Source organism: Protomyctophum bolini, assembly GCF_963924005.1.
Source record: "Protomyctophum bolini genome assembly, chromosome: 18".
Taxonomy (NCBI): domain Eukaryota; kingdom Metazoa; phylum Chordata; class Actinopteri; order Myctophiformes; family Myctophidae; genus Protomyctophum; species Protomyctophum bolini.
Window position 1 is genome coordinate 14259386 of NC_137879.1, and position 19802 is coordinate 14279187.

The following is a 19802-nucleotide window of genomic DNA, read 5'->3' on the forward strand; positions in this document are numbered from 1 at the left end:
GGGTCTGGCTGCGGGTGGGAATTCCAATGTGCTTTGCCTCAGGAGTCAGGACATGCATGTGCAACAGCGTCAGCAGATGTTTATATTCTGGCTGCTGGCAATATGACACAGCAACAGTTCATGATCATATGCAACAGTGCCACAGATAAAAAAACCCATTCATTTTTTCCATAGTATGTATGGATATATTGAGATAAATTATTTAAAGCCTAGAATCAAGATATAGATCTGCTATATTTTTGAGGTTTGGACCAGCAGTCTTTAGCTGATGAAGATGGTGCTTATTATTTACATTTGTAGATCATTTATACAAGGAAAGTTGATAAAGAAAACACACACAACTCATTACACAATTCTTGATGTTTAATTTAATACAATAAAATAAGGTTTACATAAGCATTCCTCTGATCTTTAAGTAATTTAAACAATGTTATCGCCCCAGATTCAAAAGTGGGGCTGGATTATAGTTTATTTCTTCCATTCCTTTATCCAAATCTTTCAAATATATTCCTGAGGACAATAGCATTTAACACCGGAAAAGCATTAAAAAAAAATTACCTCTAAAAATAAAATTTGTTTTCCCTTCAATTCCATTCCAAAACAAGTGGAGCAAAACAGTCCTTTATTACAGGTTGTGCACTACATCAGCGATAAAGAGATCCATGCATCGAGAGGATTCAAGAGTTGTGCGTGTTATACAGCTACAATATGTCAAATGTTAAGGCTTCAGTTCTACGTCATTGTATCGCCGGGGGAGGGATGGAAAAATCGGATTGCGTCACACGATACATCGCGTTTTTCCGTCGGGAAGCGACACAGTCGAACAAAGTATGAATTAGGCCTCAACCAGAGAGAACTGAGCACTGAAAATAGAGTAAGTGTTAATAAAAAAGAAAAGACTGATGATTCAAAAAAATACAAAGACTGAAAAAAGTAAAAATAGCAAAGAAATTCAAGCAACTGTAGCACCTAACTTATACCCGACGTAACTGACACCATGCAGTCGTGTGGATAATGCAGACTGTGCATGCAGCGACGTGGGCGTGTGCGGCGTGGATGCGTATAGTGCACTGGTTCTCAACGTCAGGTCCGGGGACCACCATGGGTCCAAAATGCAACCTATTACTGGTCTGTGGCAGAGTTAAATGAACACTTACAATTGTGCATTAGGGTTCCCAAGCAAAGAATATGGTATCGAATCGGGTTCTGTGCGCTTGTTCTCAAAGTGGACCACTCCGGGGACCCCCAGGGGTCCTTGAGTGGGTTCCAGGGGGTCCCCAGAAAAATTAGGAACAGTTGGGGAAACTTGCAGCATCCCCCAGCTGAGCGCTGCCCACAGAGGAGCGCAGAGGGGGGGGGAGCAGTCTTGCTCAGGGAAACGTCCACACAGTGCTGAGAGCTAGGTAACATCCCCAAATCCTAGCCGGGCTCATTAACCATTCAGCTAAGCCCAGTTTTATTTTCGTTTAATAGTTAACAGTTTAATATATATCTTCTGGTACAAAATATTTTCAAATGCGGAGCTGCGTGCCAAACACATCAATCAAGTCAGTGTGTCCAAAAACACTGCACTTTTATTTTCTAGGGTATACTCGAACCCTACAGCTCACTCAGTGCTTATTTAACTCTTTAGTTACATACCCCTTAAGGGTCCATTTGGAGCTCCCGGTGGTCCCCAAACCCGGCGTTGAGAAACAGTGAATGCTCAGACTTTGTCACTACCAGTAATAGCTGCCTCCGTGATTGACAGACAAAACACATCACAACTATGGGACAAAAACGCAAAGTGTTAATGGCAGAAAACAGTCTGTGTGAGTTATAATGGCCCCCAGCAAGTCTAGTATATGATTATTAAACATTTAACTTTTTGTATTTATCTCAATCAGATGACATTATTAACCTACCAAATCATTAACTAAAAAATAAATACAAGCTTTTGGTTTGCTCAAAATATTAATCACATTTTTTTCTTTTGTTTTAATTGTTTTTAAGCTTTTGGCAATGTGAACAAATGTGCCAAAAATGTAGAATAATAAATTAAAGCAAGCAAATTAAATAATTTTTTACTTTTTTGTTTAGTTTTATTTGTTTTGTTTTAGATAATCGTTGCAAACAATCCTTTGGGGTGCATTCCGCAAATGGAAGGACATTACTAGGTTTCTCTTGCTGTGGTATAATGGTAGAAACTGACACCTATCACACTGATATACGGTGAAACCCTGTGGTCATTTTGTGCTTTAAACCACAATCCCAACTTATCCAGCATATTGTTTCCATCGGGCAGAAACCCCCTATCTCCATATTTTAACCCTTTCTTTTCGTAAATTAACCCATTCTGACCGGGCACCCATTTTGGTGTTGGCATCATGTTATGCTTTAGCTATTGAAAAATAGCAGATCTACAAGCTCATATCGCGCCACCGAGTGGCGCGATACGAGCTTGTAGGTCTGCTATTTTTGAAAAATTCGAAGAACGACTGACATTTTTAGAATCTGATCTCAGGTCAGAATGGGTTCATCAGACCAGTGTGTGTCCAGTGGAAACCTCGTATGAATCTGATCTCAGGTCAGAATGGGTTAACGCCCTACTTGGTCGTACTGCAGCGCCACACAAAAGCATCAAAAGTAGCAGATCCACAAGCTCGAAACGTGACATGTTTTTTGAGCTTCGTCGATCTGCAACTTTTACTCGTTTTTGAATTTGAATCCTGAAAAGGAACAGTTTTAGACATTTGAGATTTCCACCCGACAGAGACGATATTTCTCCCAATGTTCCAACATCTTTAGGAACGCTGAGTGCAGTAGCTATTGTGAGACTTTTTTTTTCAATGAATACTTATTTTCTATCAATTATTTACTGTCACATTCATTCATCAGCCAATAATCCAATATTTGACTAATTGAAGTTAACAGAATACTATATTTAAAACATTCTCAGTCAGTTTACACTGTGAGAACACTGTGAGAACAAAATTAAAATCTCCTTGAATTCAATGCTTCATGGGGTGAGTAATTGATAGAAAATAAGATTTTTTTTGGGGGGGGTGTATGTAATTCCTTTAATAAAAAAGGAGACAGGTACATAGTTTTTGATGTGCAAGTACACCGATTTAGTAATCTTTAACGGCGTGGATTAATGTGCTCGTCTCAGGAAAACAAATGGAAATGTCAAAATATTGTTGCTTTTACTCGCCGCCATGAACATCTTTCGACGTCTTTTTACTTTGTATTGATTCAGTTTGAGATCGCTCACCACTGCTTCCTGTTTAGCTCTCCGTTGCTACTGATCAAAACGGAGATGTTCACGGCTCACAAATAAGTCGTCGCTAACTCGCGGTTACAATATTAATGTTTCGGGTGACTTATAAAAAGATGGCCGCTAAAATTTGCCTAGTCGATTTTGCTTCCGTTTCAGCGGCCGTGAATTCTTCGCAAAATATAACTTCCGGCTGCAAGGCAGTGGCAGAAGCTGAACGCAGCGAGAATCAATTCTAGTAAATTAGTTAAGGAGTGGACTACTTATTGTCTAGGACTCAAAGTGTTGTGCTCACTAGTTTCTTCGCCACTGGTTAAGTTTGGTCCGCTCATGAAGGAACCTGAGGAACCTGAGGAATGTGTGTGTGTGTGTGTGTGTGTGTGTGTGTGTGTGTGTGTGTGTGTGTGTGTGTGTATGTGTGTGTGTGTGTGTGTGTGTGTGTGTGTATATGTGTGTGTGTGTGTGTGTATATGTGTGTGTGTGTGTGTGTGTGTGTGTGTGTGTGTGTGTGTGTGTGTGTGCTCTGCGTGCGTGCGTGTGTGTATGTTAACAGTGAGACTGTGTGAGCCTATGGGCAGGTTTAGTTTTGCTCATAGGAGTGAGACTGCGTCTCTTAATGTTGTTGTTCTTTTGACCAATGACAGTTGAAAAGAAAAGAAAAAGAAAAGAAAAACATAAAAACGGCCATAACTAAAAATGACCCGGTCACTTTTCCAGCTATCGATATTCCTTACAGTGTGCCTGACAGGACTTCATGTTCGGTTTCCCTCAAAGCAAAGTACCTCAACATTTAGTAGTGCATCCTACAAGAGCTATTATTATTATTATTACAGGCTGCATGTCATTATTATCAAGTCAAGACAGCATTCACTCACGATGGCAGCGCTCGAACAACATATAAAAGTATGTTGCCGTTTGGTTTATACGCTATGACAATAGCAGAATACTGTTCAAGTAATATCTGTGCAAATCTGTCCTTGAGACTCATCTCCATTACTTTCTGGAGGGTTTCTCAGAACGATGTGGATTAAGTTTTTGGGGGTCAGAAGTCAATTCAAACTTGCTGCGAGGACACTTAAGACGAGCTTTGCTCACTAGAATCCTGTACAAATTCTTTCCAAAAAGTCGACTGTCAATGCTGGAAGGAGGAGGAAGCCATTTTCAGATACGATTCCCCGAACCCACGAAAAAAAATGGCAGCTACTTTTCCGGGTTGGCGGAATAACATGGATATTTCACATTGCCTGTCGACAAAGATCAGATCAAATGTGACGCCATTATTCCAAGGAATAACCTGAAGGAGAGGCAAGTAATCATCATCAACACAGGAACGCGAGTGCCACTGTAAAGATTCGTATTCTCTTGGAGAAGCTCGGAGGTTTGGGCCCAGCTCAGACATGCAAAATGGCATACGTGCCCAAAAGGTGCAACGTCCCACCGGGCTCATCATCCCTGAATATTTGGACCGCTTTTGTCAGCGCCTTTAACAGTCAGTCAGTGAGTCAGTCAGTCAGTCAGTGAGTCAGCCATTCAGTCAGTCAATACATGCTCCTTTCGACGTTGGAAAAACCTATTTCAGACTGGCTTTTCGAAATAGTTCGGAAAGTGCAGGAGTCAAGGCTAACAGAAGTTCTGAATGACGTAAAAATGTAGTTATCTCACCTCCTTTTCTGAAAAGAAAAAATAAGCTTGGACGTCGGAAGGAACATGTATTGTACGTCAGTCAGTCATTCGGTCATTTATACTTAATCGCAAGACCCTTGCTTTTTTCCGATGAAACTACATCCTTTCAGTCGAAGCAAAGGGTCATACTACCAAGTCGAACTGAGCTTTTCAGTGTGGTCACAGTGTGGGTCCGCTGGGCGGTCAGTTGAAGTACAGCTCCTTGGTCAGCATGGACACCACGCAAGGAATCTGCTTCTTCTCACTGAAGCGTGGGTCTTCGGACCAGGACTCAAAGCTGGTGGCCACCATGTAGTTGACCCTGGTCAGGATCTGCATAATCTCCAGCTGCTTCCCGAACTCATTGAGGACGTTGCAGAGCGCCTGAACAAACCAGGAGCCCCGGCCGGGGTTTCTCCAGGAGTAGTACCCTGCAAGAACCCAGCACGTTACTTCTTTATACTGAAGACTACAGTCTAGCACCCGGTAAGCACACAATGTCACTTCTCACACCCAATCTGCACACCACGGCAATTGGTGTCTTTTTTTTTTGGCGAGGACACATCATAATGAGTGTAAACTCACGACAATGTAGGCCTAGTTATATCGCTTAAGTCACTACCAAAGCAACCAATGCAGAGGTTGACAATGTCTGAATGCACAAATCTGATGTGACCACTTGCAAATAACAGTGTGGTCAATTAGTCCTAAAGATCAGATTTAACATATTCCCTGCCAGGTGTTAGTTCATTCATTCTGAGCTTTTGTTTTGAAGGCGAAATATTCACGACCTGTGAACTGGAAGTGAAAACCGGCTATGTATATTGCCCCACGATCTTTTTTTAATTCACCCGAAACATTACATTTGTAACCGTGATCAGCAACGCTTTAGTTTTCGTCCATTTTAAAAAGCATTTGAAAAAATGCAAACAACTGGAGGTGGACTCGTTTCTGGTTCATTGCCCGTTTACTCGATCGCATGGTGATGTACCGATGCTGTGACCAAGTGCCGTACCTAGCAAAAGAAATGCTCTCATCTCATTCCATGCAGTCGGAAGAAAGTCGTCTTTAAACACGATCAAAGGTACCGAGTCTAGACAGGCTGGACATAAGTAACAGTGCTGCTGTTGACAGCAGACAGCTATCCAGTGACAACTGCTATGAGGTCGTCAGTCCCCGACGGTCGCACGTCATGACACCCGAGTGGAAACTGGGGTCTAAATGCCTCCAGAAGAGGTAATAAAGCCATAGCAGAGTTGAATTACATTGGGAATAATTCACGTTGCAATGTTTTTGTTTTTTGCAATATGTATTGTGATATAAAAAGCAGGAGTTATATAATTTCTCCAGATCTAAACTTCAGTAGCTCCAGTTGCAAAGAATGCATCACTGTTCCAATGATTTGTGTAATTTTAGATAATAGATCTGGTTGACTCAACACGGCACATCAGTGAATGCCAAAATGTGCATGGAAGACCAGCTACCAAGAAATCACTCAGTTATTTCCTTCCAGATTAGTCATGCAAGCTGTGAACCGTGCTACATTTAGTTTTTCTTTCCATCAAGCAGTAAAATGGTACAATTTGCCGTAGTTGGCTACATTGCCTCCTTTGCGAACTTACTATTGCACGTGTCGTGCATGTTGTGATGCCTTAACCTGGCATTTATAGCAGGTCCAAAGAGAAAAAAGAGAGCACAATCTTAGAAGACTCCAGAGTAATATCATTGCTGCCTTTTCACGTGGCTGGCATCAGTAGAAAGAACAAGTAGGCAGTAGCAGATGGAATTATAACTCTCACAGTATAGCCTGATAACATTAAGCCTACAACATTTTTTGTTCTGGCCTGTAGACAAATAGGCTGTTGTGTATGCTGCTGATTATTGTTTATTAGGTTTACCTTATAATTACCGTAACCTTATTATGATTAATTATAATGAATTAATTGGAAAACAATGTTTTTCATTGATGGGACTGTGCCACTCGCTGGGGTACTGAACTAGCAATGGCAGAGCGGAAGCTGGAGCAAACTCAAGTGAACAGACACATACAGTATCATAATTCATTCATTCATATGTGGCCCACCATGACAAACGCTGGTCTTTTTTCATTTCATATGAGAGATTCATAGCATGAGATAGCTTTAGCTTAGTTTGACTCACCAGTTTAGGAACTACAGCTTATAGAATCAAGTAACTGTATGCATTGTATTACATGTAACAAACACTCACTAAAACTGAATGTTAAATACAGTGACTCACACTTCCAAATAAGAGTCTAGAATACTATCCCAAGATACATTGTGTGCATGTATGTGAAGTATGAAATTCCATCTTTCATCTATGGCAGTGACATTTTTGTCATTGTGTGATAATCAGCTGAAGTGCACTGCAGCCATCTTGTGGCAGGAGCCATTATGGCAACAACCTCTGTACATATTTCATCATTTTAAATTGCCCCAACGTGTTTTTTCACGGCCTTGAGTCAGTCGGATAGACGGTTGTCCATAACTGCCAAAAAAGGCTCTGGTAGTGGACCTAATGAGCCTAACTCCCCACACATGTGCAATTTCCAGGCTCTGCCTGAGCCAATTGATTGCCAGGGCAACCCCAGCCTCATTCCCCACACCTGCCATTTGATTACTTAGTCAGTCCACTTCTCACAGTCAGTTTACTGCAGACGGGTGCTGTGCCAATGGATATAACGGGTATGTATGTACGGTACTTCCGATGTTCATTGTTCCCAACTTGCATTGTAGGCCGGTACCCAATGGGCACAGGTCTAGTCGTTTTGAATTGCCCCAACATGTTTTTAAGCTGTATACAGTAAACCCTGGTCTATCTGTGTCAAAGATGTCATACTTCCCAACCCCACTCCACCCGTCTCCTTGCAACTGGAATACTTTCTAGAGATTAAGTTTGGAGGGTACTTTGGTACATTCATGAAGCTAAAGTAAGATATGATATACTATATGTATAGATAGTATATGAAATAGGCAATTATGGGGGATGAAATAACCAAACTTATAGGTCATGTGCCTAACAGGACAGCGTTATGGATATCCTACTTAGCCAAGAAACCTCCCTACAAACTTTCAACAAACTTTCACCAAAGCAAGGATCCTGACAAGGATGCAAACGAGACAAATGTTTTGTGGAACTGACAGATGTGCGCTGTGACTTTTACCTGGCACGGTCGAGTAGGCAAAGAGGAAATCTGCCTCTACAGGGATTTTATGCCGGGGATTAGCGTCCGTCTCGAGGGTATCGTTCGGTGGTCCCGAATCTGTCTGTATACCATCGTCGAACTCTGAACCGCGGCAAGCCTGGTGGAGCAAATGAAATGACATTTCACTGAGATCCTGAGTAGCATTCTCAACGATGACCTGGTGAGGCAATTAAGAATTTAACATTAAAAAGCAGAGATATCAAATGTGTTTCCATTTGTGCTGATGTGGCAGTCTGAAAGAGGACATTATGCATGTGAAATCAACAAAACAGCCTTTATGTAACCACTTGAACAAGACCCTATTTTGGGGCAAAAGATTTTTTCAGCCGAATGAGATTTGGTGTACGATACAGTGATAAAAGTAGCGGAACAAATACAGAGCCCTGGGGGACCCGGTCAACTAAGTAAAACGGTTTAAAGTTGATTTAAATTATATTTCATAGCTATTTAATTCAGTGAAAATGAGTTGCGCTGCCTTTTGAGGAGGTTGTCTTTTTTTCTGTTTGGTTCAAAGCAGTGAGCTGAAAACATTACTGCCCTAGACACTACTGCCAGTAATGCATCTGCATGAACAATCAACGTCAACAAGCATAAATGTCCTTTTTCAAAAGTCAGTCTCCGTAAGAAAACAGCCAGAACCAGACACTGCTTCAATGCATACCTGGATGAAGAAGAGTTTTGGCTTTCCCACTAAGCTCTTGCACATGTCCCCTCTGAACAGCGAGGTCATGGTCTTGATGGGCATGGCTCCGTCTGTGCCGTATATCATGCCCTCCTCGCCGTGGCTCAAAAGGATACAGGCGAAACACGAGCTGTCACTGTGGTCTTCCTGCGAGGCTAACCCACACACACACAAATACACAGAAACCAGTGCTCAGATGAGAGCGCGTGGGGAGTTGTTAGGGGTTAAGTGCCTTGCTCAGGGACTGGGCAGAGCGTGACCTGGCAACCTTTCCGAGGCCAGACGGGCCTGTCTCTACCCACTCAGCTATCGCTGCCACGGTACTGAGTAAAGCCAGAAGGACCCAGAATCATAGTGAAAAATGAGCTTTCAATGGCTGGTTCTGTACAAATGACCAATTCATGTTCCCCTGTTTTAGTTGCAATAAAGAAAACAAGAAAACTCACTACCTAGGTCCCTGGTTAATGTGGTTATCACAAAAGAATGATGTGAATCGAGCATCACGGTAGTACAGGCACGCACAGCAGTCAAGCTGGTGCATGCTGCTCATTCACCATGCAAATAGCCCTTCGCTAAGTCCCACCCACTCCACTCTGCGATAGCAAGCTGTCCTTCTCAGCTATTGAGATGCATCTTCAATGACGGGATTTCATAAATAATCCATCATTTTAGTAGCAAGAGCTTGAAGCTAAAATGTCTTCTAAATCTAGTGCATAGCCAGATAGCTGTCAACAAGGCCTGCAGGCCTTGTTGACAGCTATCTGGCTATGCACTCGACAAATGTGCATGACATTATTTTAATAAACTAGAAATACGAGGGAGAAACAGTATCGAACACAATGAACTTTAACGATCATTCGCATCCTACAGGAGTTTTCATGTAATGCACGGTAAGACTACGGTTATTAGTATTATTGCCATCAGCTGGGTGGGTCAGTCGTGCAACTTTCCCGATGTTAAGCTAAGGGCAAATTACAGGTGCCACAATCTAACACGTGCATCCTCAATCCTAATGGTTCAATTGATCCAAGATGGTCTATTTAAGGAGTACGCCCCTCAGTCAACTCTGTCATGCTACACACTCAACACAGCCTCCTCCTGTAGTAGCATTAGTAGCATCGCCCACTGCTTTAAATGGTTTGGCACCAATGTACAATGTTCAAGGTTCAAGTTTATTTAGTGTCCCCGAAGGGCTGAGCTTCTACCTCCCAATAACCCTAACAAGGGCCTTGAGGTCTACTGACCAGTCATTTCTTCTGGTCCCACAAACAAGGCTGAAGACCAGGGGAGACTAACTCACTTGCACTCCTTGGCTTTCGATGATTCAGCTGTTTCCGTTAGGCAGTGTGTCTGTATGTGTTGCAACGCCTCAATGTGATTTTGCCCTGTTTATCGTTTTACTCTCAGTATTTAATATTTGTTTACAGTGTACAGCACTTTGGTTCAACACTGTTGCTCCAGTGTGCTCTAAATAGTGGATTGGATTGTTTTGGAAACCAATCATGCCACCTCCCCAATAGGAAGGGCAACCCTAAACTTTGTATTACCGGTCTTTTCCGTGTTTGCACCCACAAAACCCAGTTTTCACTTCAAATCATGGCACCAATGTAATGACCAGGAATTTAACCCGGGTCTCCCGTGCGGGAACTAAGTAAGCCAAACATCTTATCCACTAGCCTAAAGAGAAATGTCCCTTGGATGGGGGGCGATATTAGGTTTTTAAATTACAACATTTACAACTACTTTATTTTCTTAGTTTAACATTTCCAACCACCAGTTTTTCAGTTTCCATGCCTCGAACGGTCACATTTAGGGCTGCATGTCTGTGGCTAAAATGATAATCCTGATTATTTTGTACATTATTGTAATCACGATTATTATTTGTAATGTATAAAAGTCAATCCTCCTTATATTTCCCTCTCGTTTCCATTCGGCTCCTATACACAGTGTTTAGTCCTGTGTTTTGTTCGATCCAGGACTCACCTTCTTTGAGAAGACGCTCCATCTTCTCACAGGTCTGGTCGTTGTAGATGCACACGTCGAAGCCCAGGCTCTTGAAGCACTTGAAGAGTTCGCCTGCATCGCGATCCGTGCCGTTGCGGACGTTCATCCCTGTTGATTAAAATACAATTAATCTAATTATTATCTAAAGAGTAATCGCTAAGAAAATAATCTATAAATATCACCACCATAGAAATGTGGCATCGTTACACTGTAAAAAACAACTGGTAGACTGTTAAGGGTCCATTTGTACAATCTCAGGTAACTTAACACTGAGGATTTGACTGTTTAGGGTCGATGTACTGTATATTGCTTTAATTGAGATTATATTTTGTCAATTATATTGTCTCCTCTGGCTAAACCTGCCACCTACTGTGGCTTTATCTAATTATCATGTTACAGCATCCGGTCAATAGAGGGTGCCGATAGCTAAGGAGTGAAGGAGTGTTGAAGACAAGAGACATAGAGATGTGTTTAGTGTGAGTTCAAGCACATCAAGTAAGTTTGAATGGATCCCACTGTCACCTGTTCCCCTCAGAGCCGTAGAAGAGAGAGAGAGTTGTGACACGCAATCTCGCCGCAAAGCGGGGTGCTATGGGCTATAGTTCCAAACATTGGAACTTCCTCATTGAGAGAGAATGTGAACTTCCGCATTCCATTCTTACACAGAGTCTATCCAAGTAACGTGACTCTCCTACGACTCTGGTTCCCCTCATACTGAGCCCTGCTAAACTTATGTTTCTCGACTCAATTAATCCAGGTTTTTCCTTTAATTTGTCACCCGTATCGTATACACATCATGTCCCATCACTGGCATGGCACCCTAAATTCTTCAAAAAGGTTAGAGGAAATCTGAAGGGTTAACAGACATATATGTCATTTTGGCGGGGCACCCCATTTGGACATCAGTTGGACCTCAGGTCCATATTTATTTATCATTGATCCATTGTCAAGTGATGTTTTCTGAATTTCTATACGTTGGGAGTTAAAAGTATGACACCCTCATTTTGCTGAGGACCGTCTGGTAACCAATCGAGGTTACCACTTTGAAAGCCCCGGTTGGACATGGAAGGAACACGCGCATGGACGGAACACGTTATTCCAACCAGTTCCTCTCCAATCCATCAGGCACCCCAGCTTGCTAGGGGGAGGCAGTTTAGAGACCAGGATTACCGCATGTTTTTAGGGTACCTATACCTACCCTAGCGGACACGGGGAGAACATGTGAGGGTACCTACCATAGGGTACACGGGGAGAACGGCCCTTTTGTCAACCCCGAGAGAACACGCCCCTAGCGGGAATTGAACCCAGGAACTTCTCGCTGTGAGGCGACAACACTACCGACTTTTTTTCAGATAGGGGTCGGCGCGCAAATATATATCAATCTGTGGGTCCTCCTTGAAACAAAAACAGTTTGGGTGTCACGGTGTGTGTCAGGTGAGGACCCAAAAGCAGAACAAACAGGCAAGCAGGTCAAGTAGCAACGAACAGGACATACACAGGCGAGAACGCAACATAACAATAACTTATACTCTAGCAAGGAAACACTGAACACAGGGAGACTTAAGCCCGACACACACCGTCTGCGTCCCCCGCGCGGCGCCGCGCGGCGCGCACAGCCGCCTCCATTATTTTCAATGAACCTAACACACACCGGCTCCGTCCGGCGCGCGGAGCCGCGCCGCGCCGCCCGGCGCGCCGATAGAACACAGTTCTATTTTCCAGGCAGCGCCACGCGGCGCCGCGCAGCAACGCGCCGCACACGGTCGCAGACGGTGTGTGGTGGGCTTCAAATAGACACAGACTAACTACACACAGGTGAAACAATAACTACAAACACCACATGATTGGCTGAGAACTTAACATGACACAGGTGGACTCAAGTTAGCAATCAGGGTAGAGACAAGACAGGTAGTAACAAATAGGGACATGAAACACTAGGAACATAACTACACAATAAAAGCACACGGTTCATGACATTGGGAACCGAGAAATCTGCCTCAGGTCTTCAAACTAAACTATGGGTAACATGTGCACTGCTCTAAGGTTGTTCAGGTCATCTTACCCGTCTTCTCATCAAAGTTTTTGTTGTTGATGATGATGCACTTGCCCACACGCTGGTGGCTCATCTTATACTGGAATGTTGGTGAAACGATTCGATAATGGCTTTCAGAAGAGTAATCCTGCTCCCGCGGCTGGCCATCCTTATTCTTCTTACTGACCAAGTGCACGTGCACATACACACGCACCCACACACACACGCACACAAACACACAACACAGAGAGAAAAGTTAATGTTTTCTTTAATCGGTTTTAATAAAATAACCGTTTGCTAAATCTGCAGATCTACAAACGCACAATGTGTTGAATTACAAGCTTGTAGATCGGTATCTTCGTATTGTTGTACTGTATATACTTTATATGCTTTGAACTAGGCATATAACATTTAAGTGGCTAAATCCTTTAAGATTATCAAAGAAATTTGCTTTTCTTTGTTCGATTAATCAAAGAAGTAATCAATAGGATAATCGCTAAGAAGGCTAATCAATAGTTGCAGCTCTATTTCTAAGTTTTGTTTCTGTCAGACAACATTTTTCCCAAACGGATCAATAAAATGCATCATATTCAGTACAATTTCCACTACAATGCAACTGTTACTGTATTAGTCACAGAATGAAAATGTAATGCTTTAACAAATAGAAAACACAAAAACTATTACATAACTAAGCAATGTTAAACCACACCTTTAACAATCATCACATAAAGCTAGTACAACGAATATCATCTTTTTAAAATGAATTCAAATGAATTATAGGAGACCGGCCTCACGAGGTGGAAGCTTCGTAATGAAGCTCCAACTTCCAACTCTTGTGAAGTAGAGGCTGAAGTACGATAGAGATGCTGTTAAAAATGTCATCAAATCTTTAAGGTCTTTGAACACGATGAGCGTGATGTATAAGCAGACTATTCATATAGACACAGGTTGATGGTTTTATTCACAATGAAAAAACTAAGGTCGTTTCAATGGTAATATTCCCATTCTGTGTGGATATACTCATGGACACAAACTACTTTAAAAAGATATAGATTTCGGGCGAATTTATCACACACACACAAAACAAATGTCTTGGTTTGACACAACATTAATTTCCAAGACACATATTTGAAAATTTTGAAACTTTCGGCAATGAGACAGACAGACTCAACTATAAGTGTTAAAAACAGCCCTGAAACCACTTACTCAGAGCCCAAAGAGCACATACATTTTCAAATGTAGCATTAAGGTCATGGCCAAACGGGGTCGCAAGTAATCCACTGTCCGGGAACGTAGGTGAATCTATAACATGTTTCTCATAAACAAAATCAAAAAGTAATTGGCTAAATCAAAAAAGTATATCCAGCGACAGAGGAAATCTTTCACGAGTGGCAATTCTCACCGACCTGTCATATTTCCATTCTTTAAAGGAGCCATCCAGATAGGTAAGCCACAGCGGGCCCATTGGACGCTCACAATATCCACGCCGCTTCCAGAAGGGCCTAGTCATCAGGTTACCCAAGCATCGGAAACAATGCACGCAAACACAAACACACTCACACACACACACAGCCAACCCAAGCCATACTCTGATCAACATGTGATCTAGAACTTTACCACCCCCCCCCCCAACCCCCCACCCCCCACCCCTCCACCCCCACCCCCACCCCCCACCTTTCCCAAATTGTGCCATACTAACAGTCAACTGCCGGCGGGCAAAGCGCCCAACTTGGTGGCACAGTGGGTTGGGCGCAGTGGGAAGGGGGACCGAGGCGGGTGGGAGGGCCGTAAACGGGAGGGGAGGCAGCCAACATCTCTTACCTGGGTTCATCATTCAGCGCTACGCCACTCTGCATCTGAAACGCCTTGCTCTCGTCTCTCCTTCTTCTTCTTCTCGGTTGGGGTAATTTTATTTTTTTTGGAGGGGGGCTGTGTGCTAGGATCCTGACATGCTCTCTGTGTGCTGGATGGAGACTGGATTGGGTCGGCGTGCGCCGTAGGTCGGGGGGGGGGGGGGGATTGGGGAGGGGGGAGCAGCACGCTGAGAGGCCCCTGAGTCAGCAGAGCTCGCCACACCAACCCACCCAGAGCTTTCTAAAGGTCTATTCAAGCAAGGCCCCTGCACCTCTCTGCTGTGCTGAGGTCACACAGTGCAACGCACTGCCCCTGCTGCGTGCTGACAGACACACAATCCCTCCATACCAACCAACACATCGCTGCTGTCGGGCAGAAACCTTTTATCTCCTTTTTTCAACTTTTTTTTTTAGAATCAAGTAGATCACGACCTAAGTGATCATATGACAGCGTCACACAAAAGCCTCAAATGTAGCAGATCCGCAAGCTAGAAACACGGCACGAAACGGTGCGTTTTAAAGAGAAACACGGCAGGAAACGGTGCGTTTTAAAGCTCGTCGGTCTGCTACTTTTTTGACGATACGCCCCCCCCCCCCCCCCCCCCAAAAAAAGAATAATAATTAAAAAGCTAAAATTGTATATTAGATCTTATAGATCTAAAAGCTCACGCATCAAGCTGCGAGTTTGTATAGATTGCCTAAACAGGAGGGAGCCCATTATAGACTGTTGGAGGACTCCAGTCAAGAAAGTGGTATTTGGGGTTTAATGTCTAATCACATTTTAGCTTTAGATTAAATTATAATTAGTAGTATTGGCTTGAGAAAACGTCTATTTTTACATGTGTCAAAAACATCATAATAAAGCAAAGAACAAACTGGGGAAGGTGCAGCGAAGAGAGCAGAGCCCCAAACTGGGATCGAACCGATGACCGACATCTCACCGGTCTGGCCAACAGCCCCCCTGCACCATCTCACTGAGTCACAGCCAAGATACCAAGTATATGGGAACGCTACACTCTCCCCACGGGTCAAATCTACCAGTTCCCTCGCACGAGTAACGTGCCACTTCTGACACCATTATGACGAATCGCTACGTGCCGGGATCTAACCCATGACCCCACAGCTCACTGGTCTGGTAGGGGTACAGCATTGTCTACAGAGCTATGTCACATTGCAACTTGGACAATCCTATCCTACGATCTTACTATCCTGCTATTCTTTCCTACCATTAACCTACTGGTACTATGCTACTATTATTACAGGGATCAACTTTATAAATGGTCCGCTGGCCCATGAAGTAGGCTACTTTTTATACAGTCCATACACCTTCCTCTTGCCTGTTCAGCCAGTAAAAAATAATGCATACAAAAAATAATAATAATAATTGAACATTGTTGTTCCTGTTGTACTGGTGTTTTGTAATGATTTCTGTGTGAAATCATCTTGTTACCGCTCTGGTATAGCATTTTGTGAGCCCAATGTCATATGTGGATGAAATGCAGACTGCTCTGGTCAGAGCACAGCAGCACACCTGCAGGCTGCAGCCAATGTTGCCATGTCCGCTCATTATAAGCGACTTTGGCCTACTTTTTCTGAAAGTTGCTTGTAAATATTGGTAGTTGTGGGCTGCATTTTCTTGGTGGGGGGGTGTCTGTTATTTTAAACAGTAAGGGTCCTTTTGGTTCCATTTGAACCCTCTCAAAGTTACAGACCTGTTATCAGGGCTGCCATATTTCAGAAAATGTCAAGAGTGAGACTCTATAGTGTCTTAATGCGTTCGACGCCGTCCGAAGAGCAGCGGCGAAAATAATTAATAATTTTTTAATGTGGATTTGTCCCGTTTTAACGTTGATATTTAACCTTAACATTGATGTCTTCACCTCCATGCCAGCTGCTCTCCCTGCACTGACAGCCTCCTCATGCTTAAAGTAGAAATGAAAAAGATATCTATCTATCTATATGCTCAGACCCGCAGCCAGCCAGCAGGCCACACACATAGTGCTCAGACCCAGCCAGCCACACACATAGCTCCGTAAGGGAGTGGTCAGTGGTTGCACCACTCAAAAAATCTTCAAAAAACTGAAGAGGCTACTGGAGATTGGATAACCTGATTTGGACATGATCTGATGGAGGACAATGTCACTATGACAGAAAGAGAAGATGGGTCTGGCCAGTGGCCACATTCATTCACCCCATAATCTCAGTGGAAATTGGGGAATATGTTGTGAAATAAAAAGTCAGAAAACTGGAATGTGGGAAAATGCCTTATTTTTACATTTTCTTAGTTCAAACACATCTGTGGGCTCTCTCTGAACAGAAACAAGTCGCGATGCGCCCCCCCCCCCCCCCCCCCCCCCCCCTTCACTTCACGCACACACACACACACACACACACACACACACACACACACGACTTTGTCCCTATAATGTGCACGCACGGGCTACTGGCACCGTTCCACTTCACTTCCTCATATCACGCAAGAGATGCCAAACACCTAACTTGTTGTAACTTGTGGGGTCTATATTGTCTTCCATGAAAAATGGCGATTTGGTCCACTGTTTACCCTCCTACTGCATATGCTGCATGAGATCTCATGCAGATCGGCTATTTTACCGTTTGTGAGGACGCACACATGAGCGCGCGTTATTACGCGGCGGAGCCGCGGAGAAAATTGTTATTTATAATGCGTGTGAAATGGCATGTGTGGCGTGGTGCGTGGTAAAGGGTTAAATTGCGTGACTGTCACGCTCAAAGGGTGAGACATGGCAGCCCTGCCTGTTATGGTGATCCAGGGCTAGCTCTTTATGTGTTTCTCCTAATATTATTGTCCACTCATTTTGTATGTCCGTGGCAAAAATAGAATTTTGACAGAAATGTCCACCACAAGCCGGCATGGTGATGACCCCTGATGGCGCCTAATGTGGAGAATAAGTGGAGAAAAGATAAAGGTACTACTACTGGCTTGGGCTATGTCACATCAATGTAGGATATTTTACCTGTCATGCTTAATTCATACTCCTGTCGTACAAAAAAATCATAACTACTGTATAAGCTCACAACACGTGAGCTTGTACACAGCTTCTAGATTTGCAAATAGGCAAAAAAAATTAATATGCTGTTACTATGTATATTATGTGGCCTCTTTTATAACTGCCTCATACTATATACTATTCTCAAGAATACCTGGAATATCTGACTGCAGTCACTGCACCATGTCTATTGTAAATATCTTTCCTAGGGGGGCCTAGCGCTCCAGGCGCATACCACATGAGTGTGTGTGTGTGTGTGTGTGTGTGTGTGTGTGTGTGTGTGTGTGTGTGTGTGTGTGTGTGTGTGTGTGTGTGTGTGTGTTTTTTATTTACCGTCCAAAAAGCAGGAATCTTCCGCTGCGGTCAGGTTTGGCGTCAGTTGTATCTCCCTGGTCTTGACAATCATCTTCCATCTCTGGAGGATCACATGCTCCATCCATCTACACACAGATGACATGACACCTCAATCAATGTGTTCTCTAACCTAACCCACTGGTTCCCAAACAGTGGGTTGGGACCAAGCCCCTTGAAAACATTTAATTCATTATCAGGGGGGAGTGATTTACCAGGCAAAGGGAGTGGAGCTTCTACAACAAAATATCCTAAAGTTGAGTTGAGTTGAAATTAAATGAGTTATATAGTTACTGACCCAGTTAACTTTGCTGTGGTAGTGGTAGGCTAATGTTTCATCACTTTCCCTGCAGCTCGATTACTTTTATTTCATGATAAATAAACAGACAAATAAACACATACAATATTCCTAGTGTTGCTAACTTGCTCAATAGAGCATCGCAGTCCCGCCCCCTCGAGAGACCCGGAAAATAAATGTGACACCCGAAACTGACAATTTAGTGATGGTGCTCCCGAGCCGAGTCCAATAGTTAAGAGATGCGCAGTCACTTATTCCCCTGACCATAGGGGCTCAGAGCCGTAGGGCGCGTTCGGAAATAGCGCACTGTACAATTCAAACTAATAGGCGAGTGCGCTCCAGGTGCGCATTTCCGAACGCACCATCGAGTCACGACATTGAGGGGTCAGAAAACGGCCTTGTTTACTAGAACTTAGAAGAGCCTGGCCCCATGAGGTAAACGGAGTTGTCGTAACTCTGTCTTACTCTATGGCTATGGAACATGCAAGTCATACGTAGTTAACATAATTTACTTTTAGTAGCGTACTTGCAGACTTATTGTTTTAGAAAGAAAGAATATGGTTATAGTGTAGCCTACAGCTAGCAACATTTTAAGCCTATATTTTTTTTTAAGTCCTATATGATGAATTCCTGTTCTGTTCTTTAACTACATAGAAGTGTCTATTTGTTTGTCTCTAAATGTTTTGATGAATTGAACAATGTGGACCCTGTTGTAAACAAGTGTAAGGCTTAATTGGGTCGTCCACTCACAGTTAACAGTCTTTGTATTGAGTTTGTGCTTGAAATGTACTGTAATTCTGCAAACTGTTAATAAAGATTTCAATCAATCAAAAAGCAGTTTGGCAAACATGCTACATATTCAATAAACTTATGCTGCCAATCTGGGAACATGCAATCGGCAAAAAATGATGTTTTGTTGAATTAGCGCAGCTCGAATCTGTTCTTGAAAGATTATTATTCATGTTACATCTCTTACTTACTCTTACTCTTACTCAGAGTACGCCATAGGCTATATGTTTATCTGTGAACTACTAAACTGAACATTAAAGTGCATCGCCTCGGGGATAGGTTAATGATAGCTCTGGTCCCTGTAGAAGGCTATGGACCAGAGCTATAGGTTAATTAACATATCTCCCAACGTGTTGTTGACTTCAGGAAGGTTTTGGACGAATCATGTATTGATTATAATGATAAATAACGTGTATTATTGTTGTTTAGAAAGACGACTCACCTCGACTTCTTCACCCTCAAACCGAAAGTAAAGTTGCGTTGCGTTCAAGTCAACTCGTAAATGTGCAGTTCGCCATGCAGTTCCCCCTTTGACGCCAAGTTAAAACAAGTTAAACAACAATACTACTTGGGCCTACTAACAACAATAAAAAATAAAAAATTGACATGTAGCCTATATA

At 43.0% G+C, this 19802-nt stretch overlaps 1 protein-coding gene across 1 annotated transcript; it reads right to left on the reverse strand.

The window, feature by feature from the left end:
* Positions 1 to 2543: 2543 nt before the first annotated feature.
* On the reverse strand, positions 2544 to 19722 carry casp7 (caspase 7, apoptosis-related cysteine peptidase). Its single transcript, XM_080789189.1, has 7 exons — positions 19625 to 19722; positions 18078 to 18184; positions 12893 to 13044; positions 10810 to 10938; positions 8806 to 8981; positions 8103 to 8241; positions 2544 to 5349 (listed from the first exon to the last, which is right to left on the reverse strand). Exons 2-7 carry the CDS (start codon positions 18182 to 18184, stop codon positions 5123 to 5125), a joined length of 930 nt encoding a protein of 309 aa, XP_080645315.1. The 5' UTR covers positions 19625 to 19722; the 3' UTR covers positions 2544 to 5122.
* Between the last annotated feature and the right edge of the window lie 80 nt (positions 19723 to 19802).